The 19,402-nt window shown below is 49.0% G+C and overlaps 1 protein-coding gene across 3 annotated transcripts; it reads left to right on the top strand.

Moving 5' to 3' along the window:
* Nucleotides 1–541: 541 nt before the first annotated feature.
* On the top strand, nt 542–17,869 carry LOC120311290 (membrane frizzled-related protein). Of its 3 annotated transcripts, none has more exons than XM_039350628.1 (13): nt 542–912; nt 2,640–2,781; nt 5,452–5,583; nt 6,556–6,717; nt 7,764–7,992; nt 8,994–9,124; nt 10,626–10,697; nt 10,856–10,932; nt 11,742–11,890; nt 12,040–12,170; nt 14,425–14,559; nt 16,719–16,852; nt 17,175–17,869. In XM_039350628.1, the coding sequence occupies exons 1-13, from the start codon at nt 778–780 to the stop codon at nt 17,397–17,399; spliced, it is 1,854 nt and encodes a 617-aa protein (XP_039206562.1). In that variant the 5' UTR covers nt 542–777; the 3' UTR covers nt 17,400–17,869. The 3 variants fall into 3 exon arrangements, with proteins under 3 accessions (XP_039206562.1, XP_039206561.1, XP_039206560.1); XM_039350627.1 differs by having other exon boundaries at nt 10,572–10,697; nt 16,722–16,852; XM_039350626.1 differs by having other exon boundaries at nt 10,572–10,697.
* The last annotated feature ends 1,533 nt before the right edge of the window (nt 17,870–19,402 follow it).

The following is a 19,402-nucleotide window of genomic DNA, read 5'->3' as shown; positions in this document are numbered from 1 at the left end:
CTGCACCAGAGACAAATTCCTTGTGTGTTCAATCACACTTGACTAACAAAGAATATTTTATTCTGTTCTGTTCTTGTTCTTGTTCTGTTATTCTGTCCTAGTCTGTCCTATTCTACTCTACTCTACTCTACTCTACTCTACTCTACTCTACTCTACTCTACTCTACTCTACTCTCTACTCTACTCTATTCATCCTATCTCCTATTCTTTCAGTTTGAAGGACTTGGCCACCCTTTGTTGTTTGTAGGATCCTTTGTGATACTTGCACTATATTTAGCAAAATATAGTGCAAAAGTGCAACTATTTTTCACCACTTCTGTAGCATCCCACCCCAAATTGGGAAATATATATAAATATATGCCCCTTTGGCAAGACATTTGCTTGTTCAGATGCCCAGGTCCAGCTGGGCAGTGCTGTGTCTTTAAGAGCACCATAGCCCGTGCCAGGGCCTCTGACCTGGCGGAGTCCTCAGCTGAGTTGGATTAAGGCACCGGGGCGCCTGGTGGCTTTCATGCTTGCGCATTCTTTCTTTTCCTAGCAGCTTAACAAGTCCCTTTTCCCAAGGCTCTGTTGGCCAGGAATGGGCTGTGGTCTTGAAAACAAGATCTAGGGCCGGTTGGTTGAATCAACCCATCACCTTCTCCGGGAAGGAGAAAAAAATCCATCAATTTGCAGCCCCATCTCGCCCTTTGGACATCTTTTACCAAGGAGAAGAACTTTCGGTCCATGCAGTGAAGGTCAAAAGTTTCCTGGAAGATCTGCCACTGAAGAAAGCCAGATGCCACAAGAGGGGGGAACATGTGGCAGCCCCAGACAGGCAGGGATCCTGTCCACGTATCCCCCAATCTCCTTCTTGGTAATGAAGGACTTCACCAAGGCCATCTGTCACCCGGAGGCACTGAATCAAAACCAGGTATGCACAGACCAGCTGCTTTGATGATGCTTTGAGCTCCACGTCACCAACCAACGGGGATCAGGGAGGTCCACTGTCCATCCTTTTGTGTGTTGCATGATTGTGGCCATCATACTGATCTTTTTTTGTAACATCCTATGGAACCCCCATTAGGGAAACACCCAAAGATTTTGTCTAACCCCTTCCCTAAGGGGAAATTTGAAAAGCCATGCTGAAATCTCCATAAATATAGCTCTTCCCCCCACCCCACCCCCGGTTTCAGTCTTCTGGTGTGTTCACTTCCTGGATCTCTGGAAATTATACTTTGTTAGAGTGCACATCCCTGGAGAGGAAGGGACCTTGTGGCGAGCAGCACATCATGAGAAGCCAACTTCCTTTGGAGAGGGTTACTTAGGATGATAGAAATGTTGGCCTTGCAGATTTTTAACCAGAGATTACATTTCCACTTCTGTTCCTAGCTGGAAAACTAACACGATGGCAATAAGAAGGTTAAGAGAGGGCAGATAAACATTTTAACAGCACAATAAGCAAGGGTTGCCTTTGTTCAGTGCAAAGATTGGCCTCACTTGTGTTTGGAGCAGTTGAAGAAAGTTGTGGCAAGGCACAAAAAGGGATGCCTAAAATTTTGGAGAAGAGGCAAGATCTTGCAGTGGATACCACTTGGGGCACCCTTGAGGTTCAGCCTAGTAGCATGGCTGAGATGGGACAGTGATCAAAGTAATTCCAGCTTCAGGTCCAGACTGTGTCCTTGGGGCTTTTGGTCTGATGCCATAATTGTGATATGGACAAAAAGCCAGTTTGGCCTGGGGGGTCAAGGCATCAGGCTAGAAACTGCAGATGGGTGACTTTGGGCCAGTCACCAGGAGACGGTGAGTTCTAGTCCCAGCTTAGTCCCATTTTAGGCATGAAAGCCAGCTGGGGGACTTTGAGCCAGTCACTCTCTCTCAGCCAAACTCACCTTATAGGATTGCTGTTGGAGGGATAATAGGAAGAAGGGGTGTTGGATATGTTTGCCACCATGAATTATTTGTAAAATATTGTGGGATATAAAGAAATGGATAGACAGACAGACAGACAGACAGACAGACAGACAGTAATCCTACAAGCCAACCTTGCAAGGTGATGCCACAAGCATTATTGCTACACTGGAAGGTGTCCAGCCCAGCCATCGGCTGCTTGCAACAGATCCTGACCCCTTAAGGGCTGAGTTTACTGGGGAAAAGAGAGTTTGCTTGCTCCCTTGATGATTTCTGCGAAAACCAGTGATCACATTGACCAAGAATGTAAGAGAGGATCCAGCACGTTCTCTCTCTCTGTGGGAAGCCAGGTTATCAGGGCTTGAGACATATCAATCTGCCGAGCTTAAAGAAGAGACAGAATTGCATTTGATGAGCCCCTGCCTTTTTTTTTCTGGAGCAAACCAGATTTTCTGGCTTGGCAATCAGAGATTCCAAACATTTCACCGTTCCAAGTCGGAACATGGTTAGGGCTGTGTACAGTATTTTCGTTCCGGCTTCTTCCGCTGCTTGGTGGGTTTAATTGACATTTTGTGGGCTGCTCAGTCCCAAAGCGTGCTTTATTATTTGGAACTGTTGGAGGGAGACTCCTCTGTCTGCTCCAAAATGCCAAAACTGGCTTGCAAGAAAAAAAACCAAAGAGTTACTTAAAAGGGCGAGGAGACTACAGGAGACCCAATGGATTGAAAATGCCCCCTTTTTATGCCCCAGGAGACTGTCATGTTGTCTTTGCCACCGAACTTGCTGACGGCGTTCTCCAATCCTGTGTTTGAGGAGGACGGCGAGGCTCTGGCCCAGAACCAGCTGGAGGAGGAGAAGAGCAGTGATGCCAAACTCACCGCCAATGGATTTGGTATCGATAGGTCCATGTTTCGGAGGGGCGCTGAGACAGGACAACAGGACAAGCAAGACAGGGACAGCCGGTTTGGTGTTAAAGTGAAGAGGCTGGACTAGAAACCGAGAGGTTATGAGTTCAAGTCTTCTTTAGCCCAAACCACCGCAGCAGGGAGTTGCTGTTAGGAAAAGAGAGCATTGTGTATCTTGCCTTGAGTTGTACTGATGCAAAGATGGGATATTCGCCTGTTAAGCGTAATAGTTACAGAGGAGATGGTTTGGTGGTGCAGTCCCATCATTCCAGAGTCGTTGGCTCACATTTCTATTGCAGTGGTTTCCCAAAGCTTGATTCCAACTGCCATCTCTCCAGGCCAGCAGGATTTAGAGCTACACTGCCTAGGGGGATTGTGGGAATTGGTCCGAGTGAGTGAGAAACATGGGGGTTGAAGTCCACCAGGCAGGCAGGCAGACAGGCAGGCGAAAGAAATAGGATGGAAGGGAGGGAGGGAGGGAGGGAGGGAGGAATGGAGGGAGGGAGGGAGGGAGGGGAAGGAAAGGAGGGAGGGAGGAGAAGGAAAGGAGAGAGGGAGGGAGGGAGGGATGGAAGGAGGGGAAAGAGGAGAGAGGGAGGAGGGGAAGGAGAGAGGGAGGGAGGGAGGGAAGGAAGGGGAGGAATGAGGGAGGAGGGAGGGAGGGAAGGAAAGGAGGGAGGGAGGGGAAGGAAAGGAGAGAAGGAGGGAGGGAGGGATGGAAGGAGGGGAAAGAAAGGAGAGAGGGAGGGAGGGGAAGGAGAGGAGGGAGGGAGGGAGGGAGGGAGGAAGGAATGGAGGGAGGGAGGGAGGGAGGGGAAGGAAAGGAGAGAAGGAGGGAGGGAGGGATGGAAGGAGGGGAAAGAAAGGAGAGAGGGAGGGAGGGGAAGGAGAGGAGGGAGGGAGGGAGGGAGGGAGGGAGGAAGGAATGGAGGGAGGGAGGGAGGGAGGGGAAGGAAAGGAGGGAGGGAGGAGAAGGAAAGGAGAGAAGGAGGGAGGGAGGGAGGGATGGAAGGAGGGGAAAGAAAGGAGAGAGGGAGGGAGGGGGGAGGGAGGGAGGGACGAGGGAAAGGGACGGAAAGAAGGAAGGAATGGAGGGAGGGGGGAGGAGGGGGAAGGAAAGGAGGGAGGGAGGAGAAGGAAAGGAGAGGAAGGAGGAGGGAGGGAGGGACGGACGGAGGGGAAAGAAAGGAGGAAGGGCGGGAGGGGAAGGCGGGGGGCGGGAGGGAGGGAGGAGGAAGGGAAATGGAGGGAGGGAGGGAGGGAAGGAAAGGAGGGAGGAGAAGGAAAGGAGAGAAGGAGGGAGGGAGGAGGACGGAAGGAGGGGAAAGACACGGAGAGAGGGCGGGAGGGGAAGGATGCGGAGGGAGGGAGGGAGGAGGAAGAATGGAGGGAGGGAGGGAGGGAGGGGAAGGAAAGGAGGGAGGAGGGAGAAGGAAAGGAGAGAAGGAGGGAGGGAGGAGGGACGGAGGATGGGGGAAAGAACGGCGAGCAAGGGAGATGGAGGAGGGGAAGGGCGGAAGGGAGGGAGGGGAGGGAGGAAGGAAAGGAGGGAGGGAGGGAGGAGGGGACGGAAAGGAAGGGAGGGAGGAGAAGAAAGGAGAGAGGGAGGGAGGGTAGGGATGGAAGAGGGGAAAGAAGGAGAGAGGGAGCGGAGGGGACGGAGAGGAGGGAGGGAGGGAGGGAGGAAGGAAGAGGGAGGGAGGGAGGGGAAGGAAAGGAGGGAGGGAGGAGAAGGAAAGTGAGAGAGGGCGGGAGGGAGGCGAGGGATGAAGGAGGGGAAAGAAAGGAGAGAGGGAGGGAGGCAGGAATGGAGGGAGGGAGGGAGGTGAGGGAGGCAAGAATGGAGAGAGGGAGGGAGGAGGGGGGAAAGAAAGGAGGAGAAGGACGGGAGGGAGGGAGGGATGGAAGGCGGGGAAAGAAAGGAATAGAGGGAGGGAGGGAATGGAGAGGATGGGAGGGAGGGAGGAAGGAATGGAGGGAGGGAGGGAGGGAGGGGAAGGAAAGGAGAGAAGGAGGGAGGGAGGGATGGAAGGAGGGGAAAGAAAGGAGAGAGGGAGGGAGGGGAAGGAGAGGAGGGAGGGAGGGAGGGAGGGAGGAAGGAATGGAGGGAGGGAGGGAGGGAGGGGAAGGAAAGGAGAGAAGGAGGGAGGGAGGGATGGAAGGAGGGGAAAGAAAGGAGAGAGGGAGGGAGGGGAAGGAGAGGAGGGAGGGAGGGAGGGAGGGAGGGAGGAAGGAATGGAGGGAGGGAGGGAGGGAGGGGAAGGAAAGGAGGGAGGGAGGAGAAGGAAAGGAGAGAAGGAGGGAGGGAGGGAGGGACGGAAGGAGGGGAAAGAAAGGAGAGAGGGAGGGAGGGAGGGAGGGAGGGAGGGAGGAAGGAAGGAAGGAAGGAAGGAAGGAAGGAAGGAAGGAAGGAAGGAAGGAAGGAAGGAAGGAAGGAAGGAAAAATCCCCAAGTCCAGCAAGATTTTCTTCGGCTTTTGGCTGGATTTCTGAAACCATTTAGAGCAACATGTAAAAAGCCTTCTGCTCCAGTCTCTCCTCCAGAAGTCCTTCTTGGGGCTATCACAAGAGGTCATCGGAACAGCCAGGCAGGGAGTGGGAGGTCGATCTGCCAGTAGGTAGAGGTACATGATGGCCAGCCTGCCTCTCCCCCTGCAGCTCAGCAAGTGCGAGAGGCAGCCAGCAAGAAATTCCAGCCAGACTGCAAATTTTCCTGGTTCTGTGTGACCGTCCTAAGCCTTCTGCTGCTCCTCCTCCTGGCCTTGCTTGTAGGCATCCTAGTCACCTACCGTAAGTTTGGGAATGAGGGGTGGGGTTTTGGAGGGGCATTCCTGCAATTTAAGCCCATTCTGGGCCAATACGGGCTTGCTTTGGGGGGAAGCCGGTGGTGGCCACCACGATGTCTCCCTGAAGCTGTGTGGGTAACAAAGGCAGGGCATCTGGGCTGGGTCTGCCCTTTGCTCCTTTCCTGCTACCTAGACCCCAAAGGCCTTGCACTTTAATTCTAGGACGTCAACACTCTTGAACACACAGAGGAATTTATTTTCAGGCCCAAATAGGCTGGAAAAGCCAGTTCTCTCCAAGTCAGCAGCTACATGGGCAGATGTCCATCAGATCTTCTAGTGGACCTTGGTCTTGAAGAGCCATCCTTTCTTCCTCCACCCCGTGTGGATGCAGCTCTAAGCCAGTGTTCCTTGAAGACGGGTGGAATTGAAGTCCACCCGTCTTCAAGCTGCCAAGGTTGAAGAACATTGCCCTGAGCAATGGATCTGTTGGCTTCCCATGAGCAAACGACAACTCCTTTTTCCATTATTAGCCAACCCAGCTGAAGTGGGTGGGAGCCGAACTGGGAGAACGGGACTGGGAATGGGAAGATGACTGGGTGAATGGGACTGCCCCACTCCCTTCTCGCCTAAACTCCTGTCTCCCAGCAGGCAAGGATCCTGTTTGCAGGTGGTGGGGTATAAAATAGGGGTTGTGGTAAAGGGTGGATTTCTTGGCAGGTTCATGACTCAGAGTGATTAATTCTCTCCAAAAGCTTAAGTCTCAGGTATTAGTCCTTGTTCTTTAATTTTGTTATTTTTTAAAAAGGCACATTTTGACTTTCAGGAGTCTTGTTGTAGACGAACCAGGCTGAAAAAGGTGGGGGGGGGGGAAGAACTGAGGAATGCAGCTGTCGAGACCAAATTTGTCTTAATGTTGCTGTCTTTATTCTTTTCCTCAACAATTTCTCTCTTGCTTTTTTTCTTCCCTTGGAGGCAGAGCTCAAGTCCTCTCCTCCAAGTAAGCCCACTCTTGAGACTTTCCTTGGGCACAACGTCGCCAATGCTACCTTCTCCTCAGTCAGGGGGGCTTCTGGGGACCCTGCCTCCACCATTTCCCCATCCCAACCAGAGCTGCAGAGAACCACAAAACCAGGAGTCCGTGAGTACTGGTTGCTGCTGAGGCTGTTTCTCTCACCTGGTTTCTCTGACCTGGGGGTTGTGATTGTGGTGCTCCAAGCCAGACCCCGGGCCACATAGAGGCCAGCTGCCGTTTGAGAGCTGACAACGAAAAACAGACTTTCTCCAACTAACAAAGACTTGACTTCATTGGATGAATAGCCTAGAGAGTAATATATAGAACACTTATTCCATTCTTATGAATCAGTGTATTTTAAAATGTAGCCTATAGCTTATATATAATTTCTTGAATTCCTCAAACCTTACAAGATGGACTACACATTACCATCACATATGTACCATAGTATTATGTGCTCCTTCTACATAATTTTATTACTGTTATCCATGTGTTATATGCCAGTGGTGCTCAACCTTTTCTCTACCATGGACCCCCTTTAAATACCCTTTGTGGCCACGGACCATGACCATGGATCCCCCAAGACTACTTAACTCAAGATTTAAATAATAAAATTTCTTCATACTTTCATGGACCCCGTGATGATATTGCGGGGGCCCCCGGCATCCATGGATCATAGGTTGACACCCCCTGCTCTATGCCATGCACTAAATAAGCTCACAACACACTATGAGCTTAATCAATCAATCCATCAATCTGATGTGGTGTCCTCTGAATGGTGTCTACTCACCATCATTCCTACCCAGCCTGGCCAATGCTAGAAACTGCAGTCCAATATTTGGAGAACATCATGAAAGTATTTACCTTGGCTGACTCTAGGCTGTGTCCTCACGGTGCCTTTCTTTGTAAACTTCCCAACCATGTTCACAACACACACTGAGCTTTGTTTTTTTGTTTTGTTTTTTTGTTTTTTGCAAAACGTGTGTTTGACTTGTCCTCACTAGCCGGGCTGGTGGAGGATGAAGGCTGTGCCTTCACATCTCTGAAAGAGATGAGGTTATGAAGATGTTCCTTGCCTGGTCTTCTTCAGTTGAGTCTAACCAAGCTGCTGCTCTAACTTAAGATGTGCTTCTCTAAATGGTTGTTTCATTCTCCACCTTCTTCTTTTGTAGTGTGTGGAGGTGAACTTGGAGGCGCCAAGGGCACCTTCAGCTCTCCCAACTATCCCGATCCATACCCACCTAACATCCTCTGCCACTGGCACATCCAAGTGAAGATGGGGATGGTGATTCAGCTGAAAATAGAAAGTCTGGATGTGGAAGCCTCGGACTTCTGCTTCTATAATCGGCTGGAGATCTACGAGGAACCAGATAGTCTCTCCCTTTGGGATGGGCGTACTAGGTAAGTAGCATGCCTCCAAGAGGAGAAGGCCTGGACCTCTCTGTGTGTCTATATGTGTTTAGCTGCTACTGTGGGTCAACCAGATGGGTTGGAGGCCTGAATCTCTCTGTGTATCCATGTGCGTTTAGCTACTATCTGGGGCCCTTCAAATGGGTTGGACTTTAGCTTCCTAGATCCTCCATTCAAATGATTGAAACATCAAGCCAACATCCAGAAACCATCTGCATTTTAAGGGCTTCACTGTTGAACTGGATAAGAGCAATGCAAAAAAACAGATCCAGTAACCAAATAGGACAAACGCTAAGGAAGATTGTTTATTCTTGCTGATAGGCCCTCTGGTGGTGAGAATTGTAAATGCTGGGTTACTTATTCATTGATTTGTACATTCGTTTTATTTTTATACCGTCCAATCCACTAAGAGCCAATCAAATCCTCCAAGATTAATAAGGAACGAGCAGGAGGCAATTAACCTCCATGCTCGTTGTCTCAAATGGGATGTCCTAATCTTTCAAATGTCATTACTTTTCTGCATTTTGCTTTTGAACCTTATAAATCCCCTTGGAAGGATAGTTTTTAATTGGTAATAAAAAAAAAACCTCACCTCTCCTTAATTTCTCTTGTTTACAAGCACATTGACATGAAAAATAATCCAATGCATCGTTTTGCCCACTTTGGTGTTGTCTTCTTCAGTCCTAAAATCTAACTACGTTCCACAACGGAGAATACCTGACGGAGGGGGTGGTCAGGCCTGAAAGAATCAAAGGAAAAGTAGAAGTCAAGCCACTAAGTGCAATCACAACAGTGCTTGTGATCTTTTTCAGTTTTGTTGTGCAGATCTGTGTGGTTTGTAAATATGAGGACTGGTCGTTGTGAAGTTATTTTTTCAATATTATCACAACTGTGAACGGTCACTAAGTGAGAACTACTTGCAGATATCTTTCCAGGGGGAAGGAGGGAGTCCACCACTCCTTGCTCCCTTGCTCACCTGGTGACTTTTACAGGTACTGTGGCACGGTAGCCCCAGCGACGATCAACACCAACTCTAACCAGATTAAAGTTGATTTTGTGTCCAATGATAATATTGCTCCTTCGGGGTTCACAGCCAGCTACCGGGCCATCCTCCCCAGTGAAAGTAAGTGCTGGCTGTTTCTTGAATAGGGATGAATTTGAGGCTGGTGGAAACTTGCTTGGGGGAGGAAAAAGTTGGGGAAGTTTTTTTTTTTTAACATGATATCCTGATTTTCTCTCCCTGAAGTAATGGGAATGACTTTGAAGAGACTGAAACCATGCAACTTCCAATGACATTTTGAAGAAAAAAAACAGCCACTGACCAGGTAGAACAAGGGTGTCAAACTGCCAGCCCTTGGGCTGGATGCATCACACCAAAACCGTGCCCATCCCATTACCGGCAATGGGGGAAAAGTCGCAATACGTTGCGACACGTCACATGATGTTGCGAGTTTGACATCCTTGAGGTAGAACAGTGTTTCCCAAACTTGACAATTTTAAGGCATGTGGACTTCAACTCCCAGAATTCCACAGCCAGCATTGCTGGCTGTGGAATTCTGGGAGTTGAAGTCCACATGCCTTAAAATTGTCAAGTTTGGGAAACACTGAGGTAGAAGAAGACAATATTTAAATCCATAAGTGCAGTAAAAGAGCCCAATATGACCAGGGAAAGGGTTAGAGCTGATCTCTCTGCTAGTCAAATAGGAAAAAAATGGAAGACGTGTTTTATATACGGTTGCTGTCTCAGTTAAGGGGTCCCCAACTTTGGCAACTTGGCTGGCTGAGGAATTCTGGGAGTGGAAGTCCATAAGTCTTAAAGTTGCCAAGGTTGGAGGCCCCTGCTTTAAAGTGTGGAGAAGTGAAGATATAAAGCAGGTCTCCAAAGATGACCCCAAATATATTTTGATCTTCTTGAGATGTCCTCTGATGTCCAGCTATATAGCACCCTGACCCCAAACAGCTTAGCATCAGCTTTTAAAAGAGATGTAGACTGTTGAGTATCAAATGCAACATAGTTGGGGATGGAGATTGGAGAAGAAGACCCGGGCCCAGAATACAGCCCTCTTTCCAGATATCAGCTGCCCAAGGGAAGACTGATTTATCTCAAAACAAAGACAATGGTTGTCCCTTTTCCCAAATGGGAAAACGGCCCTAACATTCACAATTAGCCCAGCACTAATTTATTGCTCACAGTCACATGGATGCATTGGCTAATTTTATCCTCAGAACATGGGAAATTTCTAAATTGGTGAGGGGAAACAAAAGACAGCTTGCATGGCAGTTTTTAAGCTGGCTTAAAATCTTTTGACATTAGGTAAAATAAAGAATGAGTGTTACATGACTATCACGAGTCAAGCAACTACAGGATTAGTACTTTTCTTTCTCCATGTCCTCCTCCTCCTTCTCCCCTTTTCTCCTTGCTGTTTCTCCTTCATACTCTTGCAAAGCTACATTTCCCAAAGTATCTTGAAGAAGAAGGGAGCCAAGTCAATTACAACCATTTCCAAGATAGGCTGGATTTGATCTAAACCTTTAACTCCTTGACTTCCAGAGGCCTATATTTATTCCAGAGAACTGCTCCTGGGATGAATTCTTGTGTGACCAGGGACTTTGCCTCCTTCCAGCTTTTGTGTGTGACGATCACCAGGACTGCAAGGACAATCGAGATGAAGCCAATTGTAGCGCCAAGCATACAGGTATGGTACCCACATGGGCAGGAAACATTGCGGTGAATCTGCCTCACATTAGGAGGAGAAGAGAGGAAATTGGAAAAATAAAGGAACTGCAGGCCATTGCAGATATAACCAGCAATATAAATCCATGATGATATATGATGTTGGTTGTCTCTTTCCAGGTTGTGGTGGGACCTTGACCAGCCTGGAGGGACAGTTCTTCTCCCCAAACTACCCCAAACCATACCCACATCTGCAGGTGCGGAAAGACTTTTGGGGGGAGGGCAAGCTTGGGCCTTGGAAACCCATTTTGCCCCAGAAGTCCCACCTTCCAGCTCTATCACTCAGCAATAAGTTGCCCACCCAGCCTCCCTTTCTGGAGAAGGATGGACTTTCAGGATTGGACTTGGCTCTGCCAGAGAGAGATGATGGATAGATAGATAGATAGATAGATAGATAGATAGATAGATAGATAGATAGATAGATAGATAGATAGATAGATAGATAGATATGGATGGGTGGATGGATGCATGGGTGGGTAGACAGACAGACAGACAGATATGGGTGGATGGGTGGGTAGGTGGGTGGAGGGACGGACAGACAGACAGACAGATACAGTAGATAGAAATTTTGAGCCTGAGAAATTTTGACTTGGAAATTTAAACCTTGGTTGTTTAAAAAAATGGGCCTCATACTGTGATGTAGTCTGAATAGGGAAAAAAAAACCCAGCCCCATACCCAAGATTCTGTGGTCAAAAAACCCAAACCCTTCTGTCCCGACTCTCTTTTGGATTACTTCTTCATGGTCACGTCGATGAAGATTCAAACTCAAAAAAGACAAGAGGTCCAGTTCCCCTGGCTTCCGGTCTTGGTGTTGATGCCCCTCTTCCTCCATCCAATGACACGTGCATGTTCAAAGAAACTCAGGGGGCTGCTAGGAGAAAAGGTTTGGGACCTTCTTCCAGATTTTTACCACCACCACCACCCTTGTAACACCACTCTGTCTTAGCATGGAGCCCCCCATCCTGCCTCTCTCCGCTCATCTCCCGGACTTTTCTTCTCTTCCAGATCTGTCTCTGGCACATCTCCGTGCCCGTGGGCCATGTGATCCAGCTGCAATTCTACAACTTCAGCCTCGAGTCCCACGAAGATTGCAATTTCGACTTTGTGGAGGTGTACGACAGTGCTGCCATGAGGACCAGCAGCCTCATGGGTCGGTGAGTAAGTCATCTTGCACACTCACCCACCCCTTTGTGTTCCTTGTGGAACAATCCAGGTGGACACACTCATTTTGGCTCCAGGTTCCTGGTTGCATTGACCCGCCTCACATTTCCAGGACTAAGTTCAACCTTCCTGCTCCCTGCAGGTTCTGCAACTCCAATATGCCTCCTGTGTTGACTTCATCCCATCACGTCATGACCGTCCTGTTCGTGGCTGATGAGGAGATTGGGGATGATGGGTTCTTTGCTATGTACCGGGCCCACAACCTGAGTGAAAGTAGGTAATGGGGGAATCTGCTGAGGCTAAAGGATGCAGTTAGTTATCTGCTTGCACCTTACCCCAAATAAGTAGGGTAGATCTGACCTGGAATTGGAAGCTAAGCAGGGTTAGTGATTGGATAGGTAAGCTGTCCTGGGAAATAAACCAAACAAAAACAAAATGCAGAAAGAAGAGAAGAGGATATTTGTAGCTCAGGGTGGAACTGTGGGGTCCTTGGCGCTCTCTGAACGTGGTGGTTTTCTTGCAGACATTTCTTTACCCAACTATGTGACAGTAGTAGTATACTGATGATGTTCCCTAGTAGAGTAATGAAACATCTGCAAGAAAACCACTAAGCTCAGAGAGCTCCAAGGACTCCACAGCCCTCCTCCTCCTCCTCCCCCCACCACCACAAACCCCACTCCATTCTAACCCTGATGACAAATCTTAGACAGCAACAAGGACCCTCCAGAAAGAACAGCCAACCACTTCTTCCTTGACTCAAGGACTCCCACACTTTCTAACTGCGTTTTTAAAAAATGTCCATGGCTGGATCTTTCCCTCTGTGCTGAGGGTTTTCCCATCAAGAGAGGGGACTCAGCCAAGGGACATAAATTATTCAGGTGACCCAGTCAAGCAGGGAAAGGTTGAACGCGATCCAAGTCTCATGAGGAGCATTGTGGTTGCTTGTTCACAAGCCCTGTTCTTTCTGAGATGGAACACAGTTCTGGTTTCTTGATTCCTGTAATTATTGTTCCATTTTCCCAGGCAAATTAAAAAGGCCTTCTGAGCAGGGAGAAACTCCTCCCCACCCACAAGATGAGTGGGGTTGTGTTTATATAAGCAGAAAGAGTATGCATCCATTACACAATTGGATAGAAAGACAGACAGACAAACCAGTGTTTCTCAACCTTGGCAACTGTTAAGATGTGTGAACTCCAATTGCCAGCCTTGTTCCCAGAGGAATTCTGGGAGTTGGAGTCCACCCCTCTTAAAGTGGCCAACGTTAAGAAGCACTGCTGTTGACCGATGATGGATGGATGGATGCATGAAGGGAGGGAAGGAGGGAGGGATGAGTGAGTGGATGGAGGGATTGATGAATGAGTAGATGGATAGTTGGATGGATGGATGGGTCGGTGGGTTGATGGGTGGATGGATGGATAGGTGGATGGATAGATGCAAGGGTGGATAGATAATGGTGCAAATTCTTGATACAGATGTTGCCTAATCTCAAAAGCAAAAAAAGTCATCTCCAATTTTCAGCAGGCTTATGCATTGATATCAGCATGTTATCTACCTTGCTTTAACAAAGGTCATCACCCCACCATCCCTTCAGCGATATAAAGCCTCTATGATAAATTACCAAAGGGGTTGCTGAACAACACAATAAAATGGTACAAATCTCTAACAAGGGCATAGCCTAAATTGGTGTCTTCCCTGGCATTCTCTTGAAGGCATGATGCACTTCCTTCCATTCCTTTCTCCTTTTTTTAAGCAATGCGTAAGTGGATATCCTGTATCAACTACTGTATTAACCTAAGTGTTGGCCAGAAAGTCACAGCAGAAGTATTAAAGGTGCCGGCCACATGGGCAGGTGATCTAATCGGACAAAATGTTCATTCTTCTGTAAACTGTGGCCTAGAATGCAGCTTTGAAAGATACAAACATTAATTTTTAACTTTCATGCATGGCCACTAGACTTGCAGTTCAGGTTCTCAACAGTTAATAAATCACTGCTGCAGGCAGCCACCTCTGCAGGACCTCAGCTGAGATTAAGGAGGCGGCAGTGTGGCGTCAATGAATCCATGACTTCAAATCGGTGAATCTAAGTGGAGAACAAACACTTGTGAAGGGTTTCCTGGCTGTGCTGGAGCCAACAGCTTATGCTAAGGCCGAGCTTTGTGCCTGTCCTATTTGCAGTGCATTTTTCTAGATGCTCTGATTTTTTTTTTTTTAACTGAAGAATTGAGGTGGCTATTTTCAAGCAAGGCACAAGAATAATCTGGATTTGTTCTGGGAATCTCTGGCTTCAAAGAGAAAGGCCAGAAAGGCAATGTGGGCAGACATCTTCACCATCTTAAGCAATGCTCCCCAACCTTGGCAGCTTAAAGATGGGTGGACTCCCAGGATTCCCCAGCTAGCCTTGAATTCTGGGAGTTGAAATCCACTCATCTTCAAGCTGCTAAGGTTGAGAAATACTGATCTTAAAAGTCCAGGGAATTCTTTTCTCTAAATTCTTTTCTCTTTTTACCTGCCCATCGTCCCGTGCAAGAAACATGTGGACCTCTAGAATTTGTCTGTGGAAATGGCGAGTGTGTGGCCCAAGAATTCGTGTGTGACAGCTGGAGGAACTGTCCAGATGGAAGTGACGAAGTCAACTGTACCAGCATTTCTTCCGCATCAGTGGGTGAGTAATGTCCTCTTACGTGGACCAAGCTGTCTGGCCAATTTGCAGAATTACGCATTGCAATGTCCGCAGTTCAGGCCTCACCTGTGACCTCACCCCAACATCCTAGGTGGGTCAATTACACTCTCTCCCCCACCCAGCCCACCATCCTCCTTTTTCTCCTGGCCTTCAGCTGGCTGGTCCCAAGATATTGAGCAGAACCGAGTTGCCGGGGGCTGGTCTTAGTCATGTTATCTGGAGCGAGTTTGAGCCTGTGACTCCTGATGAAGTGGACAAGGCCGTGAGGGCAATGAATGCCGCCACCTGTTTATTGGACCCGTGCCCCTCCTGGCTGGTTTCTGCCAGTAGGGAGGTGACACAAGGCTGGTTCCAGGCGATAATCAACGCCTCCTTGATGGAGGGGTTTTTCCCGCAATCTTTAAAGGAAGCGGTGGTGAGGCCCCTCCTCAAGAAGCCTACCCTGGACCCAGCTGTTTTGAAGAACTTTCGTCCTGTCTCCAACCTCCCCTTTGTGGGGAAGGTTGTAGAGAAGGTGGTGGCATCCCAACTCTTGTGATCCTTGGATGAAACTAATTATCTGGACCCTTTTCAATCTGGTTTCAGGCCCGGCTATAGCACTGAGACTGCTTTGGTCGCACTGACCGATGACCTCTGGCGAGCCTGGGATAGGGGTTATTCCTCTATCCTGGTGCTTCTTGACCTCTCAACGGCTTTCGATACCATCGGCCATGGTATCCTTCTGCGTCGTCTCGGAGAGGTGGGGGTGAGCGGCACCTTATTGCGGTGGTTCTCCTCCTACCTCTCTGACAGGTTGCAGTCGGTGTTGGCGGGCGGACAGAGATCGACCCCTAGGCGCCTCGATCATGGGGTGTCTCAGGGCTCGATCCTGTCCCCCCTCCTTTTTAACATCTACATGAAACCGCTGGGTGAGATCATTCGGCGACACGGGGGGAGGTATCATCAGTACGCGGATGATACCCAATTGTATATCTCCACCCCGTGTCCTTTCAGTGAAGCAGTCGATGTAATGTGCCGGTGCCTGGAAGATGTGAGGGTCTGATGGGGGTGAACAGGCTTAGACTCAACCCTGACAAGACCGAGTGGCTCTGGGTCTTGCCTCCCAAAGGTCAACTTGATGGTCCATCATTAGTCCTGGGGGGGGGGTAAATTTACCTCCCTCAGTGCAGGCACGCAACTTGGGTGTCCTCCTGGACTCACAGCTAAATTTGGAACAACATCTATCGGCTGTGGCCAGGGGGACCTTTGCCCAGGTTCGCCTGGTGCACCAGTTGCGGCCTTATTTGGACCGGGAGGCTTTACTCACGGTCACTCATGCCCTTGTCACCTCAAGACTGGATTACTGTAACGCGCTCTACATGGGGCTACCCTTGAAGAGTGTTCGGAGGCTGCAGTTGGTTCAGAATGCAGCCGTGAGAGCGATTGTGGGCGCTCCAAGGTACGCCCACATGTCACCTATCCTCCGCGAGCTGCACTGGCTTCCTGTGGGTCTCCGGGTGCAATTCAAGGTGTTGGTTATCACCTTTAAAGCCCTTCATGGCTTAGGACCAGGTTACTTACAGGACTGCATACTGCCGCACAGTTCCCAGAGACCGGTGAGGTCCCACAGATTGGGCCTCCTTCAGGTCCCGTCGGCCAGACAATGTCGGCTGGCGGGCCCTCGGGGAAGGGCCTTTTCTGTGGTGGCTCTGACGTGGTGGAATCAACTTCCCCCCGAGATTCGAACTACTCCCACCCTGCCGGCCTTTAAGAAAGCCATTAAAACTCTCCTGTTCCGGCAGACCTGGGGCTGATGTCCCCGGGGGGGGGGGGGCGGGATATGATCGGACACGCTGTATGAATGTATTTATTTTATTGTTTTATTGTCATATTATTGTTTTAAATAATATGAGTCCCTTGGGATTGGGCGGCATATAAATTTTAGAAATAAATAAATAAATAAATATAAATAGACCTAAAAACCAACCTGAGACACCAACAGGAGATCCAACATGTGAATTCTGGAGAACAACCTGGCTCCATTTTTCACAAATGTTCATTTTCAAAGCAAGTAGTCTTCTTCCCCCGAAAGCAGAGGGCAACTTAACGCTGTACAATTGTATTTTGGTTACTCTCTGAGATGTTGTCTTCTCTCCCACTAGTAGCAGAGGCCTCCTGTGAACCTATCAAGATAGAAATGTGCCAAGGTCTCAGCTACAATTCCACCTCCTTCCCCAACATCTGGCTGATGATTCCCCATCAGCAGAGTGCTGAGGTGCTGCTTCAAGACTACATGGTGAGGCCAAGGGCAGACTCGGGCTGGCAGGAAGGTTGAGAGAGGGGGAAAGGGGTTCACCCTTGGGGAGAGACTCACGATCTCCACAGAGCGGGTGTCACATGGAGAGCAAATTCCAAACTTTCATCCCTATCAACACATGGACAATTTAAGTTGGGCTCAGTGGATGACTTCTAGGAAATCTAACAAAGGACTCTCTTCATTAGTGAATTGTGTGATTGTGTCGGTCCCTCCAGCTGGTGCCGTGCGTAGAAGCTCAGACCCACAACAAAGGAATTCCTAAATTCCAGCCCCTGACAGAGCTCACCCTCCTCATTTTCAGGTGCTGCGGGACCTCAGGTGCTACCCTCACCTGCGCTTGCTAATCTGCAGCCTCTTCGTCCCGAAGTGCATCCCAGATGGGGGCACCTTGCAGCCCTGTCGATCCGTGTGTCTGGGGGCAGAGGAGCACTGCCAGAAGCCCCTGGCCCGCTTGGAAATCCTCTGGCCCTTGGACTGCAACATCCTGCCTGACTCCACCAACCCTCTGGAGTGCTTCTTGCCTTGAGGGCCCCCACCCTCCCACCCACCCAGTGCCCAGCCCAGAAGGAGGGAGGGAGGGGGGGCTGTTGGAGGCAGCCAAGAGACGTCCCAGTCCAGGAGACCTTTTGATCTGTTCATCTCACAGCAAATTTTTATGGGTTTGCTCCCCAAAGTATCTCCAGGGAGTTGCTCCTGAAGTCCTCTGCATTGACTCTCCTTCTTGACTCCACTTCTGCCTCTATCACAGTGGTTCTCAATCTGTGGGTCGGGACCCCATTTGGGGTCGAACGACCATTTCACGGGGGTCACCAAACTAACAGAACGTCCTAACCGTGCTTCGTGAAAGCCAGGAAACAAGAACGTTGCAATATTCAACAAGCTTTATTCACTATGTTGAAACTAAGTTAGCACTGGAACGAAGCTCCATTCATTGCCCTAAATACATTCCTCCACCACACCCAGAGTACACACCCCAATTGACGGTTAATTGGTCATCTGGAATCCACCTGTTCCCCTCCCCATACCTGCCTCGTGATAGTCCTCCACCCTACCTACGCCCCGATCCAGCTAGTACTTATGTTCGAACTTTACATTGAGTCCATGCGTTCCATTCACGCCATTCTCATCCCTAATGTCCCACTCAACCTTTTCCTATAATACCCCCTCCCGGTATCCAAGTGTTGTCAGACCCAGCGTCCCAGTTCCCATCATTCACAGAGTCACGGTTCCAGCAACATAAGCCATAACAGTTTTAACAGCAGTCGGCTTCTCCATATTCCATTTCTATGTAGCCTCCGTCCAGTTATGTGCTGTCAGCCATTTTTTTCCCCTTTTCTTTGGCCACACCCCTGGCACCCGGTGATGTATAAGTGGTTGGGGGTCACCACAACATGGGGAACTGTATTATGGGGTCGCGGCATTAGAAAGGTTGAGAACCACTGCTCTATTAAATGATAGGTTGAAGTGAATCCAGGATCTCTCTGTCCGAGAATCCTAGATCATAAAGTTGGAAGGGATCTAACTTCCACTAAGTCATCTCTGACAGATAACCCTCCGACTTCCCGACAGTTCACGGGCCAGCCTTTTCCATTAGCCAATGGCTGTGCAGTCGGACAATCTCTCTCAACTCCCACTGATTTTGCAGGAATAGCTGTGATGTCTTATTGGCAAAACCAAAAATCTTCTGGGAGGTTTTTCACCTTCCCAGCCTCGCATGAAGTAAGATGCCCAACGACGGACTGACCCTGCTTAGCTCTTTTCAAGATCGGTCCGCAGCAGCCAGGCAGCCTCCCTCTGAAGAGGCTTCCACTTCAATTACGCTTTATAAACTCATTTAAAGTTAATAATAATAATAAAAAAGTAATTATAACATCATAGAAGCTGTGACATTTTCTGGCATCATGAAAGCGGATCCTTTTAAAAACTGGCTTGTGATTTCACACACATTTCAATTTCAGGTCTCTCTCTTGAGACTCTCTGAACCAAAAGCGTTTCCAAATTTTCTTTTGAGAAAAGGGGAATCTGACTTCACCTATGCAGTCCCTCTCTGTAGGACTGAACCCAGAGGAGCCAAATTTGCCTCCTTTTGAATTTTTTTTTTTTTCTGTTTCTTGTGTCGAGCAAGGGGTCAGAAAACGGGGGGGTGGACCTGGACTCCTTTCTGGTCAACAGCGGTGCTTGAACTGCCTTGCCCATCTGATGTCTCTCCATGGACCTCAGCAGAAGAACACACCCATCTGGGAAACACACAGAGACACACACTCAACAGCAGGGAGGAATTTCATGGAGACAGCTGGCAACAGCAACGTCTGCAATGGTTAGGGAGTGACCTCATCCAGATGTTGCTATCACAGCTGAAAAACACCCAGAACGTCTCTTGATTGCCACATGCAGCAATAAAAAAATACAACCAAGCGGTCGTGGCTGCTGATAGTGGAACAGGCACGTGTGATATATGTGGCACACACGTGACACCGCGTGATCTATGTGTCAGCCAGCAAGGGGCATAGATTTTATTTCTTGGCTTAA

This window comes from Crotalus tigris, unplaced genomic scaffold (genome assembly GCF_016545835.1).
Source record: "Crotalus tigris isolate CLP2741 ecotype Arizona unplaced genomic scaffold, ASM1654583v1 scf7180000018340.3345759, whole genome shotgun sequence".
NCBI classification, from domain to species: domain Eukaryota; kingdom Metazoa; phylum Chordata; class Lepidosauria; order Squamata; family Viperidae; genus Crotalus; species Crotalus tigris.
The sequence above is the reverse complement of the archived record's forward strand: the minus strand, read 5'-3'. Positions and strand labels throughout refer to the sequence as shown.